The 17,707-nt window shown below is 31.3% G+C and overlaps 1 protein-coding gene and 1 long non-coding RNA gene across 2 annotated transcripts; both read left to right on the top strand.

Annotated features, from left to right (window-relative positions):
• The first annotated feature begins 2,437 nt into the window (after positions 1-2,437).
• Positions 2,438-8,448, top strand: LOC143055498 (uncharacterized). The gene is made up of 5 exons (XR_012972052.1): positions 2,438-2,513; positions 3,704-3,869; positions 4,516-4,809; positions 5,764-5,830; positions 8,394-8,448. It is a non-coding gene; the product is annotated as an uncharacterized LOC143055498 (long non-coding RNA).
• A 3,715-nt stretch (positions 8,449-12,163) lies between these two features.
• Positions 12,164-17,389, top strand: LOC143055284 (uncharacterized). Its single transcript, XM_076228418.1, has 5 exons — positions 12,164-12,479; positions 12,883-12,915; positions 13,383-13,427; positions 15,272-15,502; positions 16,749-17,389. Exons 4-5 carry the CDS (start codon positions 15,385-15,387, stop codon positions 17,387-17,389), a joined length of 759 nt encoding a protein of 252 aa, XP_076084533.1. The 5' UTR covers positions 12,164-12,479; positions 12,883-12,915; positions 13,383-13,427; positions 15,272-15,384.
• The last annotated feature ends 318 nt before the right edge of the window (positions 17,390-17,707 follow it).

Raw genomic sequence — 17,707 nt, 5'->3', positions numbered from 1 at the left:
ATACTTTTACTATTGAAATAGTACGTATACGTAGATAATGATTTTAACTACTGTAATGTGTTAATTGATCCGGCACATTACAATCCAAATGAACATACGAAGGGAGATAACTTATGTAGTAATGTGACATAAACGGAAGTTACAATTCGCATAAATCGATGACTGTAATTGTTAAATAAAATCAGGAATTGAACCAAAAGGGCATTAAGGAATCATGCGAATTTACGATGCTTTCACTATCTGATAGTAAGTACTCAATTCTATGTCAGTAACGTGTCTTAAAATTGTATTGCACTTTCGTTTTTGCTAAGCTTTTGATATATCTAAATTAGAAGTATGAGCGTTATTATGCCACAATTTAACTAAAATGATGAACTCTAATGGAACAACAGTTGGTATGACTTCCGGAGTGTTTTTAAAAACAAGCAGTTAAGCGCCGTTTTGCAAATCTGTTTATTTTTTTATTCCTAAGGATACATGGCATTGTTAATAAATAATTTGACACGGAAAACCAACCACAAAGATCTAATGAAACATTAACATCAATAATTATTTCAAACTAAACAAATCTGAAATTGATTTGCAAGATAGATTTTTTAAAGTGTAAATAAAAACATATTTTTTATAAGTTACAGGACGAAAAGGGTTAAATGTATTTTTGATAAGATCCAAACAATATAAATACCTAAACGTATTGTAAAAAGGACATTTTAATATACAACATAACCTTAACATTGGAGACTAGTTTTGTATTTAGTCATGTTAGTGTAAATAATAGTTTTGGTGTTACGAAGCACACGGTCTATAGTAATTCATTACAGATATCTTTGATAAATCACAAAAGGATAGATACATAATAGTTTAAACTTGATTCATGGCACGAGACCAGGCGATTTAATTGATTCGCTAAACATAGATTAGTCAAGCGTTTGATTGCTAAAAATTTTTAAATGCAGATAAACACTATTTTTGCGAATTGAAAAAGAAAAAAAGTAGTTTTTTGTCATTGAAAAACGGAATTTTAAAAACATTTAAACATTTGTCACATAGTGGAAATGGGATGAATACATTATGGACTGGTATTTGGAAGTTTTTAGGATTTCATATTAGTTATTTCTTTTCTTAAAACAGCGCCAAGAAATATCTCAACATATTTTCCTTTTGGAATGCTACGGATGTTTTAAAAAGATAACTCAAGTTTACAAACTGAACAATACAACATGGACCATCCGATTATAAAACACTTGAGTGATAAGTGTTTTTTTCCACAAACAATACCCGTACTTGACACAACTGCTTGGATTTTTGGGTCCTCAATGCTCCTCAACTTTGTACTTGTTCGACTTTCCAACAATTTTTATTTGAGCTTCACTGATGAGTCTTATGCAGACAAAAAGCGCGTCTGGTGTAGCAAATCAAAATCCTTGTACCTGTGATTACTATTTACACCACTTTGTCAATACCACTGCTTAGTGAAGTGTCGTCTCGAGGGTATTATCAGCCCTGTAGCCAGCACAAAAGGTGTTGACATGAATATCAATTAGTGGTCATTGTTTTGTTTCAGGTTAACCGATTTATGAATATTGAACAGCGATATACTACTGTTACCTGCAATCCAAAACTAGCTTCTAAGGACGGATACATAGAAAAACAAGCACTTTCTAATAACTTCACGTTCCATTATACCGACGATAGCCTCACACCAGTTTATTTACTTTGGTGACTATTTTAAAATTGTCGTACTTGTTTGAATTTCTAAATATTTAGATCTGAGTTTTAATGTTGAGTCTTATGTAGACGAAACGCTCGTATGGCTATCAAATTATAAGCCTGGTACCTTTGAAAATTATTTGAAAATGTTCATTTAATTGAAAGGAAAATAAAAGATATTATAGTTTAGTCTGCCTCATAATTGATTTACATCTATAAATTGCTAATGAAGGTTGGTCTGAAAAAATTGCGACAAACGATTTGATTTGACTTGCAAATTGTAACTTTGATTCAACATATAAGTAGAGTCTCCATATTAAGTATGTATCTACGAGTTAAAATTATACGAAACAAACAATAGTGTCACTGGCAAAAAAAAGAAGAATTTTGACGACAAATTTAAAAAAAAAAGTTCATTCCATATAATTTTAAAATATTGCTGTAAAACATGTGATATGCCTACTTCATCTTTTCATTTAGGCTAAAATCTCAGTTTTGAATCATATACTTGCATATATTGATTATTCTATGGCGGTGAATAAATATATGTGAGTTTTTTTAAATAATAATTACGCTTATGTATAAAGTAAAATCACTAAAATACAGACTCCGTGAAAAATTTAAACGGAAGTCACTTATCAAATGGCAAAATCAACACCACTTGAGGGGATAGTGAGACACTTTATTATATATTAATTTATATTTAATTTAATTAATTTTTTTTGCAGTTGTCTTTTAAGGTTTCACAGAAAAACTGTTAATTTGACAAATGATGCAGCAACATGATTATTCTTCTAATACTGGTAAATATAGAAATAATGTTATACGACTTTTCAACAGGTAAACTGTTGTACTCCATTTCTCTTAATGGGACTTTAGCTACGGCACATTTAAAAAATCTAAACCATGATTTTTTTCCGTTTGTGAAAGAAATAGTAATTCGCTTTTAGCAGCCATTATGGTTCAATACTGTCAAATAAAGCTAAGAAACATTGATTATGAATCATTCACTTGCATTGCAATAATTCGATCCCATTTGAATCATTTTTCATGTGAACGTCGATGTAACCGCTTTGCTGTAGATGGTTAACGTATGAATTATATGCGTGTTTGGTTATTTAAAAGGAAAAGGATGTCAACATTGAAAGTGAAGCAAATGTCAATCATTTTGATTGACTAATTCAATTCACAAAAAATCAATCTATGAGTTTGACCTTCCCTCTGGTATTTTTCCCCCTATTTTACAGAGTTGAGGTCCTGCTATACGTAGATTAAATTTACAAATTGTCTTATCATATCTAAATACAAACTTTGTTATCGCACCACGGGTTATTTATCAAGCTTAAATTGGTTTAAAGCCGTCACGTCGTGACTCCCTATGTATCCGTAGGGGGTAAGTATATTTCATAGAGGTTTATGACGTCACGCCTACTGTTAATGTTGTTGTGCTCCATTGTTTTTTTCCAACAAAACACAGCCTCTGGCCTCACCCCTTATGGATTTTACTAAACCTCCGTAGAAGGTCAGTAGCGAACCATATAACTTATTATATATAACTTACAGTACAGTTTATCTCCAGTGTCACTAGTATGCTTGATATACCCCTGTGCAAATCTAAATCAAACATTGAAATAAAAAACTAGAAAATTACTTGACTCTGAAATAACGGCAGACGCAATGTCCAAACAGTAAATCACACAAAATTAATCCAAACAGTAAATCACACAAAATTAATCCAAACAGTAAATCACACAAAATTAAACCAAACAGTTTAGATAATAATAAGTTAGTCTGAATTACTGGCAACATTTCACATCATGAAAAAAGACCATTTCCTTCATGAGTGTGTATATGTTAATTTAATTGTCCAGTGGTACATTCTGATTAAAAACCTTGCTAAAGAAGACACCTTGAGTAATGACATATTAAAGAGAACTAAAATCTGGTCACAATGTTTGATATAAAGGAAATAGTAAATTAATATCTCTTTTAGATTATTTGTACGGCGACGGGATATGAATTAAAATGTCCGACAAAAGCAGAATGGAGATTGCGAGCAATCGTTTCATGTTATTCGGAGGACACATATGCATGTTTGTTTAACCTACTGGAAGAGAAATATATGGAAAATTGTTCACATACAGATAAAAGTAGCATAGGTAAAACTGATTTCTAAAATTTAATATTTCATGATTAGGTAGTTATAGGTCAGTTATTTTCAATTGTTTGTATTGAATATTCTAGAATGGAATTGCATAAAAATGAGACACTTTCACCAAAGATACATAGGTTACAATTGTTTCCGCAAGACTAAACTTCACTTTTATTTAGATTTCGTAAGACGAATATACAATTGGACGCATACTTTAACTCATTAATTTCAGTTAAAATTTACAATTTATCATACTTTTGTATTTCTCTGTTAAAACAATAGTACAATAGTATGTTCATTAACGACAAATTGGTTGGATTTGTTTTCTAAAAAAAAAAAAATACAATGTGAGAACAAGAATAAAAATCATGTTATAAAAAAGAGATAAGAAATCCAAAGCAACGCCAAAACGCATGAGGCGAAAACAAACGAATAACAATCAAAAGACAAACAACAGTATACAAAATATAACATAGAAAAGTATTTCTGTGCAATTTGAACCTCACCAAAAATCCGGCGTCATCTCAGGTCCTATGGAAGGGCAAGCAAATCCTGCTCCACATATGGCACCAGATGTGCCACTCTTGTGAGTAGAAACTACATCATGTAGACACCAGTGTAACAATCAATTTATTTTCATTATTTTTTCAAAGGAAGTAAGCTAGTGTTCCAACCGTTGTTCAACCTAGCAGAATGTAATGCCGGAAGATATCAACCTATTGTGTTCACCACACATGGAAACAGTGAATGTATATACAGTAAATCAAAGTGTACTGAAGAAGGACAGGTAGTATTTAGGAATGATTCTTCTAGCAGAGATGTTGCTTGTCGCTGTGACTACACAAAGGGGTATGCTTTTGTTACAAAACCAAAGAACAGTTGTTTCTGTAAACCATCTGAGGAAGACTGCTCATGTTTTAGAGCTAGGTGTATACAACTATCCCAAGGTGAATTTGTTTTATTAAGTTGATTGTTATATACATTTTAAGAAAGAAAGAAGTCTATAATATATGCTATTTTCTTTGACGTGAATTCTTTATATTTGAGTTGTAACTCAAACAAATTGAAAAGATCATTAATATTTTCATTCACGAACATTTTGATAATAGTATTCATATTTCTGTTAACTCTTATGTTGTTACTCGGTTTTTCTAACAAGAATATAGACGACACATACATCATACATCTGACTTCATAGACAACCGGTGAGATCCGCTCTATTTAATAATATGATTAGTCGATCAATCAAATTACGTGTATTACACAGCACTTCACATAGTAAACATGAAGATTTATGTAATGCTACAATTAATGAAATGATATCGCAAATCAGAAGTAATATTCTTTTTTCCTTCCAGCAATTTGATCGATTTTTTTTATTCACAGGTTAAAACGTATTTTCGACACAACAGCCTTCAGTTCAAAAGTTTCCATTTTGTATGACGTCACGTTGATGTGCCAAAATCGTACATGAAGTTTAACGGAATTTTATTTTATGTCAAATTGATACCTTTTTCGATATTTATTCCTTAACGTAATGTAAAAGACCTTTTAAATTTACAATCAAAATTTATTGTACGCAGTTATTAATGCTTGTCTGTGCATCCGGAAACAAATTGTTCTGTTTGTTTTCATGTTACGTTGCTATGTAACAAAGTATCGTTCAATTTCGTTAAAATCTCCAGGACAAAATGTTGCCCATAAAATTGGGCCATACCGGTTGTTATTCATCTTTTTATATTGTCACTCCAGGCAAATTTATATATGAATCCGAAATCTAATAGAAATATCGAAGAGCTGTAAATCTAAAAGACTGATTTTTGATGTTCACTTACTAAATTTAGTGAATTTATTATAAATACGATTAATACGGATTAGTAATTTATAGATTTTCTCTGTAGATTTCCAATGCATCACTGATGGGGAAACACTGGTGAATGCAACATGCCAGGAAATATTGCCCTCCATGTAAGTTAGATCGTTACCATGGTTACTGGGATATATTATCCTCGTAGATAGTTTATTAGATTAAATATGTTTTTAAAATGTAAACTTACGTAAATGTATTTGCAGGTTATTTCAAATGTCACATTGCAAGAAACGACCATCTTAAATTTTATTTGATAGCTACACCCGTTGATGTGCTCTATAAATAGTCGGAATCCTTTCTTGTTCTTAGTGTTTTTGTATTCTGCACAAATATCTGTCTAGTTCTTTGATTCTTGCATAGTGTTTATCCACTTGGATATTCACATGTATCATTCGATTGAATCTGGTTTTTTTTTCTTATCTAATGTTCATGTATTTGCCTATTATTTCAAAAGTAGCTCAGGAAGTGATTTATCAAATATCGATCACAGGAAAACTCAATATATTAACTCTACACGACGAGCTAGTAAGATTATGACATGCACAATATTAATTATTCTGTACTTATACACTAATGATATAAGAACTATGTGAATACAAATATGATAAGTGCAATGATTTTCAATGTCAAAAGACAAAGAGGTTGACAATTAAGATCTAGGTGTATATATGGTTAACAGCTGAGATATTAAACCAAACTAAAATGACAAACAGTTCCCATTCACTAGGGTCTGTTAAAATGTATTAAGTATTGCTACAAAAGTATGCTGTTTGGTAGTGGAATAACATGGACGGAATGTTTCCAACTGTCTATTTACATTTGAAAAAGAAAATTTAAATTCCAAAAATAGACTTATATTTCATATAACATTAGCTCATATATCGACAATATTTCGACAAATCCTGTTTACATATTTATTGACGGAAACAACACAAATTTAACCAGTTTTTATATCGGAGATGCATGCATTTACAACAGCTTAATTTGTTTGCCTACAATAAAAAAAAAAATAAGAATCAATGAATCTTTGCTCAAAGGTAGGTTAAAGTTTTTGAATAAAATTTATTTATCAAAGGAGTGTTTGATTTTGTTTTACTAAAATGTTTATGGTATTCTTTTAAATTATTAAACAATAAAATTGAGAATAAAAATGTGGAATGTGTCAAAGAGACAACAACCCGACCATAGAACAGACAACAGCAGAAGGTCACCAATAGGTCTTCAATGCAGCGAGAAACTCCCGCACCCGGAAGCGTCCTTCATCTGACCCCTGAACAAATATATATACTAGTTCAGTGATAATGGACGTCATACTAAACTCCAAATTATACATAAGAAACTAAAATTAAAAATCATAAAAGACTAACAAAGGCCAGAGGCTCCTGATTTGGGACAGGCGCAAAAATGCGGCGGAGTTAAGCATGTTTTTTTATATCGCAATCCTCCCCCTATATCTCTAGCCAATGTAGAAAAGTAAACGCATAACAACACGCACAGTAAAATTCAGTTCAAGAGAAGTCCGAGTCCAATGTCAGAAGAGGTAACAAAAGAAAATAAACAAAATGATATAAGTTAGTCAATGCCTCATGGGAATTACACAACAAGAATGAAAAAGAAAAACATCAATACCAAACACAGTTTAAAGAAGGAATAAAGATGGAGATGTTCATGCAATTGATTGATACAGTTATACATTGATGAATTGTGTCATCAAGTGGCTGTAAGTTTGCATACGTTCATTTTGTAAAATTATTTATGTTTTTTTTTTAATAGAAAGACATTCTTTAGGCATACCTGACCATGTTAAATGCATTCATGGTACCACGAAAATCATTACCATATTACGTATTTTAGGATCAAGGTACTCTGAACGGTCTATATCACTTTATGCCCAATCCAGGGACATCAGTTTTTCCCGTTTGTGAGTCCGTTCGTTCGTCATTCCTTTCGTCCGTCCATTCCATTTGTTTAGCCGTTTGTCCGAATGTTCCGCTTCAAGTTTTAGTTTTTGGTCAAGGTCGTTTTTGATGAAGTATAAGACCAATCAACTAACACATAAACGTAACATTTATATATTTTTCTCTCTCTAATATGATAATACATAAAATTGAGAATGGAAATGGGGAATGTGCCAAAGAGACAACAACCCCGACCATAGAAAAAAACACAACAGCAGAAGGTCACCAACAGGTCTTCAATGTAGCGAGAAATTCAATGAATTTTTGACAATAATATATTTCTTTATAGAAATATCTATATACTTGAAAATTATGATTTTAAAACACATTATAATGAAAGTGTTGACTGATTATATATGCTTTCCTGTAACGTTATAATATTTAACCAAAATCTATGATGTAACCAATTTTCTATACATTGATCTTAAATCACATCTTGAATGAACTCGCCTAATTACTAAATTACTATACGGAGTAAGAAATAAAATCAAATGTCTGAATCATACACTTTCATGCAATCACGACTACTTGCATTGAGGAAAAATATTCTCATGTGATAAAATAAAAAAGCAATATTATGAACTTGAATGAGGCATGAATACGAATTAAAAAGATCATTTATTTGTTGATTTAGTTTTTTTATATTTTCAATCATTTTGACAATTGTGTTAATTGTAAGTACTTAGTACATGTCTCTTTTTAGATCGAACAACACAGATGATAATACCGTTCAGTTAATCGAAAGTAGCAGAAGAAGTAAGCAATGTTTAAAATAAAAAAAAAAAACATGTTATAAATTTGTCAAGTGAAGGTTCCTCAAGTATGCTTCGATTTTCAATTGCTACTTGTTGCAGGAAATGAGACATTTCTTTCGAATTCATAGTTTCTTATAATATATAACCAACAGTATACATTCTATATGCCACTCAAAATCGGAATAAATATAAATTTTGTTATAAAATGAAATTTCTATTATTTCAGGTTACACCGATGCACAAAAAGTTGCATATATCATCATTGCAAGTGCAGCTGGTGAGTACACAGTATTCTTCAAAAAGTTATTTTGTGTGGACAGTAAATAAAAGCAACAAAAGTATACCGCTGTTTTAAAGTGTTAAATCAATTGAGAGTAAAACAAATCCGTGTTACAAACTAAAACTCTTTTGAAATATATTTGTTTAAATAAAGGCAACAGTAGTATACCGCTGTTCGAAACTCATAAATCGATTGAGAAAAATACAAATCTGGGTTACAAACTAAAACTGAGGGAAACGCATCAATATAAGAGGAGAACAACGACACAACAGAAACACAACATTAAAATGTAACACACACAGAAACAAACTATAATTCTCATCGGATTTTGTCAAATGTCTTGACGTCTTTTCTGTTATATTTATGTGTTATGGTAAAGAAATTTAATCACCGCCTTCATTTATTAGATTTGATTTTGTTCAACGTAATTTGTACGATGTATTACTTTTACAGTTTGATTCAAAATTAACCGGACATAGAATATAGTTGAATGTCTAATTGTATAATATGTATAATGTATATATAGCATTGTATAATAATTATCAGTATTTAGTACAAATCTAATCTTAAATCAATCCTAATTCTATCTTATTTTTGATAGATAGTTTTATTCATTCAAATGTGACGTCATTTTGTGTGTGTTTTACAAATTCAAATGTGACGTCATTTTGTGTGCTGTTTTACAAATTCAAATGTGACGTCATTTTTTTGTCCTTTTTTACAATTTCAAATGTGACGTCACTTTGCGTTGAGGCCTTGACTAATTCGGATGTGTCTATTTTTTGTGTTGGATTTTGTCGGTTTATGTAATGTATCCGGTTGTTTTCTGTAATTAGTTAATACTTCAGTTTTATCATGTATATCTTTTATATAGTCATTTTATAAAATTTACTATTTGCAAAAGTATAAATTATTCTAAATAATAGGGATGTTTTGGTCCCAAACAGAAAACCCTGGCCGTTTTTGGCACAACTTTTTTGCACTTTTGGTCCTCGATGCTGTTCAACTTTGTACTTGTTTTGGCTTTCAAACTTTTGTATCTGGGCGTCACTAGTAAGTCTTGTGTGGACGAAACGCACTTCTGGCGTATTAAATTTTAAACCTGGTGCCTTTTGTTAACTATTATTCGTGTGTTTCTTTGTCAAATGTGTTCTCCTATTTATTTGTATTGTAGTCCTGTAATGTTGTGTTGTCATTTTAATGTTATATTTAACATGACCATTAAAGCGGGAGGTTTGGCATGCCCCAAAATCAGGTTCAACCCACCATTTTTTCCTTGTTTTAAAAAAAATGTCCTGTACCAAGTCAGGAATATGGTCATTGTTATATTATAGTTCGTTTCTGTGTGTGTTACATTTTAACGTTGTGTTTCTTTTGTATCGATTGTCTGCTCTTATATTTTAGTGTGAATTCACATTATTATAAGATGTGTCACGGTACTTTTCTATCCCAAATTCATGTATTTAGTTTTGATGTTATATTTGTTATTCTCTTCGGATTTTGTCTAATGCTTAGTTCGTTTCTGTGTGTGTTACATTTTAATGTTGTGTCGTCCTTCTCCTCTTATATTTAATGCGTTTCCCTCGGTTTTAGTTTGTGACCCGGATTTGTTTTTTCTAATGATCTATGAGTTTTGAACTATTATCTAGCTATGTCGGTGTTTCTTCTGAATCAAACTGTAAACCAAATATATCGTATAAATTTCGTTGAACCAAACTAAAATCTAAAAAATGAAAGGAGTGATTAATTATCTTTACCATAACACACGAATATAACAGAAAAGACATTAAGACATTTGACAAAATTCGATGAGACTAACAAATATAACATCAAAACTAGATACATGAACTTTGGATCGAAAAGTACCGTGACACGTCTCATAGCAATACGAGTTCACACTCAGCAAAACAGTCATATCGGGAATAAGTCACGTTCGGTAATTAAAATTTTCTAAACTACTATAAATTGAATGGTAAAGTTTGTGACAATTAAACATACAGAAGTAAGTTTTTTTGGTTAGAAAAACAGGATTATACATTTTAAAACAAAGAGACAACTACTTATCAAAGCAAATCGTATAACATGTACAAGACGGGAAGTTTAACAAATGTTTAAATACCATACGACAAGAATAATACCACCATCGCGAAGGACATGTTTTGATGATACTTTCAACATTTTCTTCGTAATATGATAATGTTTTAATTGAACAGAATTGTTCAAATATACAACATTGACTGTTTAGATACACTGAGGTTGCGGAATATCCATGCATTAGGTTTGCAGAAAACTCGGTCATAAAAGCGAACTGAATCATCAACGTGTTTGTTTTTACTATTCTAATTGGGAATGCAATTCAAAGTAATAAGCATGTCCATCTCCACTGAAAATCTTCCCCTTATAGTGTATACTAAATGTGTTATAGAATCCCTTACAGGTTATTTTTTGTAAAACATAGCCATCAAGTTTTGAGCAAATCCTGTTAAAAAAAACAAAAAAAAAAAAAATAAAAAATGAAAGGTTGAAAAGGAATAAGAAAAATGTTATAATCAATTAAACTTGCTTCCATCTTTTCAGTTTGTTTTGTGTTTGCTGTCATCGTGTTGTGCAAGGACTATGTCTTTGGTAAGCATGTTTTCTTTCAATAGTACAAATACAAACACCTGATAGAAGAAAAGAGGGTCAATCAAACAGGTATGGCGTTCATTCAATTCTAAGATAACACTCCGAACAATCATACAGACAAACCTTGAGATGTACACCCATGAGAATAAAATTAGTAACAGGAGTATGAAATGCATCTATTAATAGAGAAAACAAAATTCCAGTGTGTGTGTCAAAACAAGTGTTATATGATCTTACGTGTATCAGTATGAATAATTACAAAACAAAAGAAAAATTACTTTTAACAATATATAAGACTATAAACAAATTTAATTAAAGGGAAATGATTTAGATTATTTCCTAATAATAAACATAATAATACTGATAATAATAGTAATTCTTTTGTTTTAAGAATGTTACATAGTTATATATAAGAGTAATCTTCTCTATGGAACTGCTTTACTACATTTTCATCATGTTCATACAATTAGTTGTTCATATACTGTCAAATAACATATTTAATTATTATTTTCAACGTAGGATAATTCCTCCCTAAGACAAGGTACTTGTATCTTCGTTGGCAATTTTTTTTTTTATGAAACCAAGCAATGCCAACTCTTTCAATTTCTCTTTCAGTTTAAAATGGGGTATTCTTGTGTAAAGTGTAGAAAAGTCAAATGTTTCAATATTGATAAACTGTATTATTTTGATAATTAGTTTCTTACTGATAAGGGAGTTTTCGATTTGAATTTTCTTACTGGTGTTTAATGCAAAATACAATGAAAATGATGTTAATATCAATATGAAGATGCAGTAACTGACGACATTGTTTATTTTGAAATGCAATGTCTCTATAATGTCTTTGGTTTATACCTATTAAACGTTCAATGACAAAAATTAAATGGCATTGGCACATTCATTGTTGTTCGAAGCCCTTTTCTGAAATAATCATCACTCCATCAGGAACGTATCAAAGATGAAAAAAAATAATTAAAGGCTCTATATCAATCAACCCAGATGATACAAATGTAATGTTAGGAACAAACAATAAGTTTAGACAATTTATGTATTGAGACACACTCATATTATAACTCTGTATATAAAGTTACAGATGAAATATCTACACAAATTGATGGAAATGAAACGATAGGTGAGTAAAATATCTCTGAATCTTCATTGCTTATAATATAAGATGGAGTTAATAAATATCAATAGACTAAGACTTTGACAATTCTATAACCATAATTTATGATAGTATATGAAAACAATTCAGGACGATAACAAAGCAGCAATACACAATGAATAATAAACAATTAAGAAAAAAATTAATGTTGGCCATCCATTTTGGTTGCACTGAATCCAGAAAGGTTTAAAGATCCGAATTACTAAACGTATAAAACAGTTTGATTCAATACATCGCTATGAATGCAGTTCATACGCCTTTCATCAATATTACTGTAGTTTTTTTAAAATAATCTCTACCTCCTAATCAAACTCATCTGCTGAATAAATTATGTTTTAAGACACTTAATCAGTTACATATATATTTGCAGATGACGTTTACCCAAAACCAAACGAAACGACTGGTATGTAAAAATTATATGAGCCTTCATTGTTTTTATGTTGTGCCGTTACACCACTGTCAGAGGTTAGGGTAAGAGTTGGCGCCTTTAATCATGTTTAACCGCGCCACATTATTTTTGTTTCTGTTCAAAGTCAGGAGCATATATGTCGATAGTTGTTGTTAGTTCATATCTGTCATATTTGTTTTAAGTAAAATGCATGGTAAACAATTAAGACATTTTTTTTCTCTCAAATTACTGTATCATGTTGTGTATGTCGGGCCTTTTTTGACGAAAAAACGGTTTGAGGTTTTTTGATTGTTGAAGGCATTACGGTTGCTTATAACTGCTTGCGTCGATTTAATTTGAACTTTGATTGATTGACGAATATACCACATCTACTCATATTTATAATCATCTGTAAGACAAATTATATTTTGAGACACATCAACCAACATATCGTTATTGATCAGATATATCTATATATATAGTTGCAGATGACATATCCACTCAAATAAATGGAAAAGAAGCGACAGGTATGTAAAATTTTAAAATAAATCTTAATTTGGTTAGAATGTAAAAAAAGTTTATCAATACAATGAGACTAAACAGCATTATGATCAAAAGTAAAACAACAATAATACTTCAAGGAAATATCAAAATGGACAGTCCCTTATCAAATTGCAGAAATAAAAGCCTTGAATACATCAAACGAATGTAAAAGAACTGTAATATTCCTGACTTGGTACAGGTATTTTCTTTTGTAGCAAATAAAGGATTAAACCAGGTTTTTAATAGCTAGTTCTAAAACATCTCATTTGTATGACAGTCACGTAAAATTCTATTATATTCTAATTCGCCAGCTCAAACGAATATAAATTATTTAATAAATAAAACAACACATATATAGGATAAGTGTGCCTACAGCTGTAGCAGCCTTTAATATTAACTTTACATTCAATATAATTCTCAAACTAAAGTCCTTCACTATAATTCAGGCACACTACCAATCCAATCATACAATAGCACAGTAAAATATACAGTTACACAATCATAAACTATCTACAAAAGAGGAAAGATTCATATTAATATAATGTAATATATGATGCATATACTCCCATTAACGATAACCATCTCATAAAAGGGTGGGTGGGTGGGTAAACATAATAACGAATGCTGCTACTTTGAACTATAGGCAAACTTCGAATAACTTTATTTTCTCAAACTAACCCCTTAAGTAATACTTAATCATGCTTTTCACGAAAATCATGAGGGCATATACCCGTAAAACCGGCACTACAAGTATATGCATCCAATCAAATTGAACGTAAACACACACCATGTGCTAGATATAAACACACACACGTGTTTATAGTAAACAATCACTTGACCGTTACAACGTCATGTGACCAATAACTTTAATAAATATATTTATATTTAAGACTATGTTCGAGCAAACCAAATAGACAAATTACATAAAAATGTAAATAATATGGGTACAGTAGTCAGTATTATGTTACAGTTAAGTCGGCTTCATATCTTGACTTACATCTAGAAATTGACAATGAGGGTCGGTTGAAAACAAAACTTTACGACAAAAGAGATGATTTCAGCTTTCCAATTGTGAACTTTCCATTTCTAAGTAGCAACATTCCAGCAGCACCTGCATACGGGGTATATATCTCCCAATTGATACGATATTCCCGTGCTTGCATTTCCTATCATGATTTTCTTGATAGAGGTTTGCTGCTCACAAGGAAGCTATTAAACCAAGAGTTCCAAATGGTGAAGTTGAAATCATCCCTTCGTAAATTTTACGGACGCCATCACGAGTTGGTTGACCGTTATGGAATAACCGTTTCACAAATGATATCGGATATGTTCCTTACGTCGTAACTACAATCCCCTTCCCTTTCATGAATATGACCTACCGAATTAGACTATTTACCGGATTTGTAATCACTTAAGCAACACGACGGGTGCCACATGTGGAGCAGGATCTGCTTACCCTTCCAGAGCACCTGAGATCACCCCTAGTTTTTGGTGGGGTTCGTGTTGTTTATTCTTTAGTTTTCTATGTTGTGTCGTGTGTACTATTGTTTTTATGTTTGTCTTCTTTATTTTTAGCCATGGCGTTGTCAGTTTGTTTTAGATTTATGAGTTTGACTGTCCCTTTGGTATCTTTCGTCCCTCTTTTCTTATCTTAATCCCGAAAAGCCTTAAGTACAAAAAACAAATTGACGCGACGATAAGCAATAAACGAAAGACAAGGTAAACCTGATCATGACAAAATAGATGAATGTGTGGTATGAAACAAAACATTTCATGCACATGTTTTGGACTGATAGAAAATGATTTTTCTTTTTCTTATTCCTATTAGATGACGAAAGTAAAAAGTTTATACATGAACTTTTTCTGAAAGGTGAATGTGGGAAACTTCATTTTACAAGACTTGTATTTATTGGAAAAAACGGAGTAGGAAAAACCAGTTTAATGCGACGATTACTGTGGCACAAAAAGGAAGATGTCACTTCTACACAGAGTACAGATGGGATTGAAATCGAGAAATGTAATATCAGTATTGCTGATGGAAAATGGAGTCCATGTAATAGTAAGATTTATTCGTATATTCAGTGTAAGGTTTTAGTCATTAGATTAAAAAAATCAAAAGAATTTACAAATGGGTTCTATTTAGTACTTTCGAAACACTCTCATGAACGCGAAGTCGTGTTAATTTCTTCTATTTTACACAGCCGCTTGCATCATAACAGAGCGCCTGTGAACTGCTTTTTAAAACCGTTGACATGAACTACAGCATTATTAGTATCTTCATTATACTTTTCAAAGGACTAGGAATACAATTATTTAATTGTTTTTCATCAACTATTTTTTATAAGTGTATCTAACACTCGAAAAATTATATTTCTTGTAATAAACTATTAGTAGTATCACCTGTTTAGATGTTCAATAAATTAAAGAGTTTTTACATAATGAGTTTTGACATTAATCGTAAACTATCTGAACTCATACATGTCTTAAACAAGGTGATATGGTGTATGTATAGTTGTCATAGAAAAAACCATTCAAACGAAACAAATTATGCGCCTTTATGTTACCGTATAGTTTTCAACAATAAGCATAGACGTATAGTCAGCTATTTAAATCCCAAACATAAAATAATGTGCTACAATTCAAACAATTATATAAAGGGTTTGTTTTATAACAAAACATTAAAACATGAGCATTAATGAAAAGCAGCAACAAACAACAGCAACTGAACTACCAGCTGTTGACTTGGGACAGACAGACATTTTTGATAATATAATGATTTTTGTCAGTTTCATAGAGTTTTCCCATTTTGAATTTTCATTTATTTGGATTTTCGTTTCTTCTATATGAAAACCATAAAGTATATCAAGAAGCTACAGAGACATTGTTCCAACCAGAGCTTTGATTGAAAACTGCATTATACTTACTGAAACTGTTCCACATTATTATTGTTTTTTAAAATATTAAAGATTTACCAAACAGCAAATCAATGCATTGCACATATGCTCGTGCATTTTCTCTTCGTGCGACACAGAAACGAAACAATCTTATTTTTTACATTTTTAACTTTTGATACACATGTTAAAATTGAGAATGGAAATGGGGAATGTGTCAAAGAGACAACAACCCGACCAAATAAAAAACAACAGCAGAGGGTCACCAACAGGTCTTCAATGTAGCGAAAAATTCCCGCACCCGGAGGCGTCCTTCAGCTGGCCCCTAAACAAATATATACTAGTCCAGTGATAATGAACGCCATCCTAATTTCCAAATTGTTAACATATCTTATTTTGTTTTCATGATAACAGAGACGGACGATGATGTACGCAGATTGATTCGCCAAGTGTTTAAAGAGAAGATGCTTAATGCAAAACGCAAATCAACTGGAACTGCTGATGATCAGGAAACTTTAAGTTCAAACGAAGATGAATCAAGAAGTGTATCAGACAAAGAACTTCCCACAAGTTTGGATGAACGTGATAGCAAAGATAGCTTTATGGACGATGCTCAGAGCGAAAGTGATGAAAGTGTTGACGCATTAAACATGCAAACATTAATCCTAGCTGATAAGAAAGACGATCATGCAGCAGTAGAGACTGGTTTAGATATGATGCAACCGGATAATTTCAAATTAGAAAAAACGTTTGACTCTAAAATTAACAACTATACAAAGGAAAATGAGTCTGACCTTGTTAACGATGAGAGTATAAACGAAATGACTTCTACAATTATGAAATCGTATCTTCAATATAAGGAAAAGGAACAAGATGATATGTTGGGGTTTTGTTGGTTGTGGGATTTTGCTGGCCAGAAGGATTTTTATGCCACACACCAAGTTTTTCTGTCGAAACATGCAGTTTTTTTGCTGGTAACTGATAGCTTGAAGTTTAGTTTTACAGAGAATCAAGGGACAGATTTTAAAGATTCTGCACGTAAGTTTTTAAATTGATAAACCGACACCAAAAAAAAAACCTACCTCATATTGTTATCCTTATACATTTTTCATTGCTGTCAATGATCATCTGACATATATTAGTTTACATCTACAAAGTGTTTTGATAGGATTATATTGAACAGTTGTTAAGTATGATAGCAAACCTTAATCATTCATATGATCAGCTGCATATGATACAGTTAAGCTACCCCTGTTTTTTTTATTCTAATACATAGCAATGTTTGAAATAATCTCATGCGAGGTCTTATTTAGAAATTTTAAACAACAATTATTAGGGATTTAAATATAAAACTACGGAGGTGTTTTATAATT

The sequence above is a fragment of the Mytilus galloprovincialis genome, chromosome 12 (assembly GCF_965363235.1).
Source record: "Mytilus galloprovincialis chromosome 12, xbMytGall1.hap1.1, whole genome shotgun sequence".
Classification (NCBI taxonomy): Eukaryota; Metazoa; Mollusca; class Bivalvia; order Mytilida; family Mytilidae; genus Mytilus; species Mytilus galloprovincialis.
The sequence above is the reverse complement of the archived record's forward strand: the minus strand, read 5'-3'. Positions and strand labels throughout refer to the sequence as shown.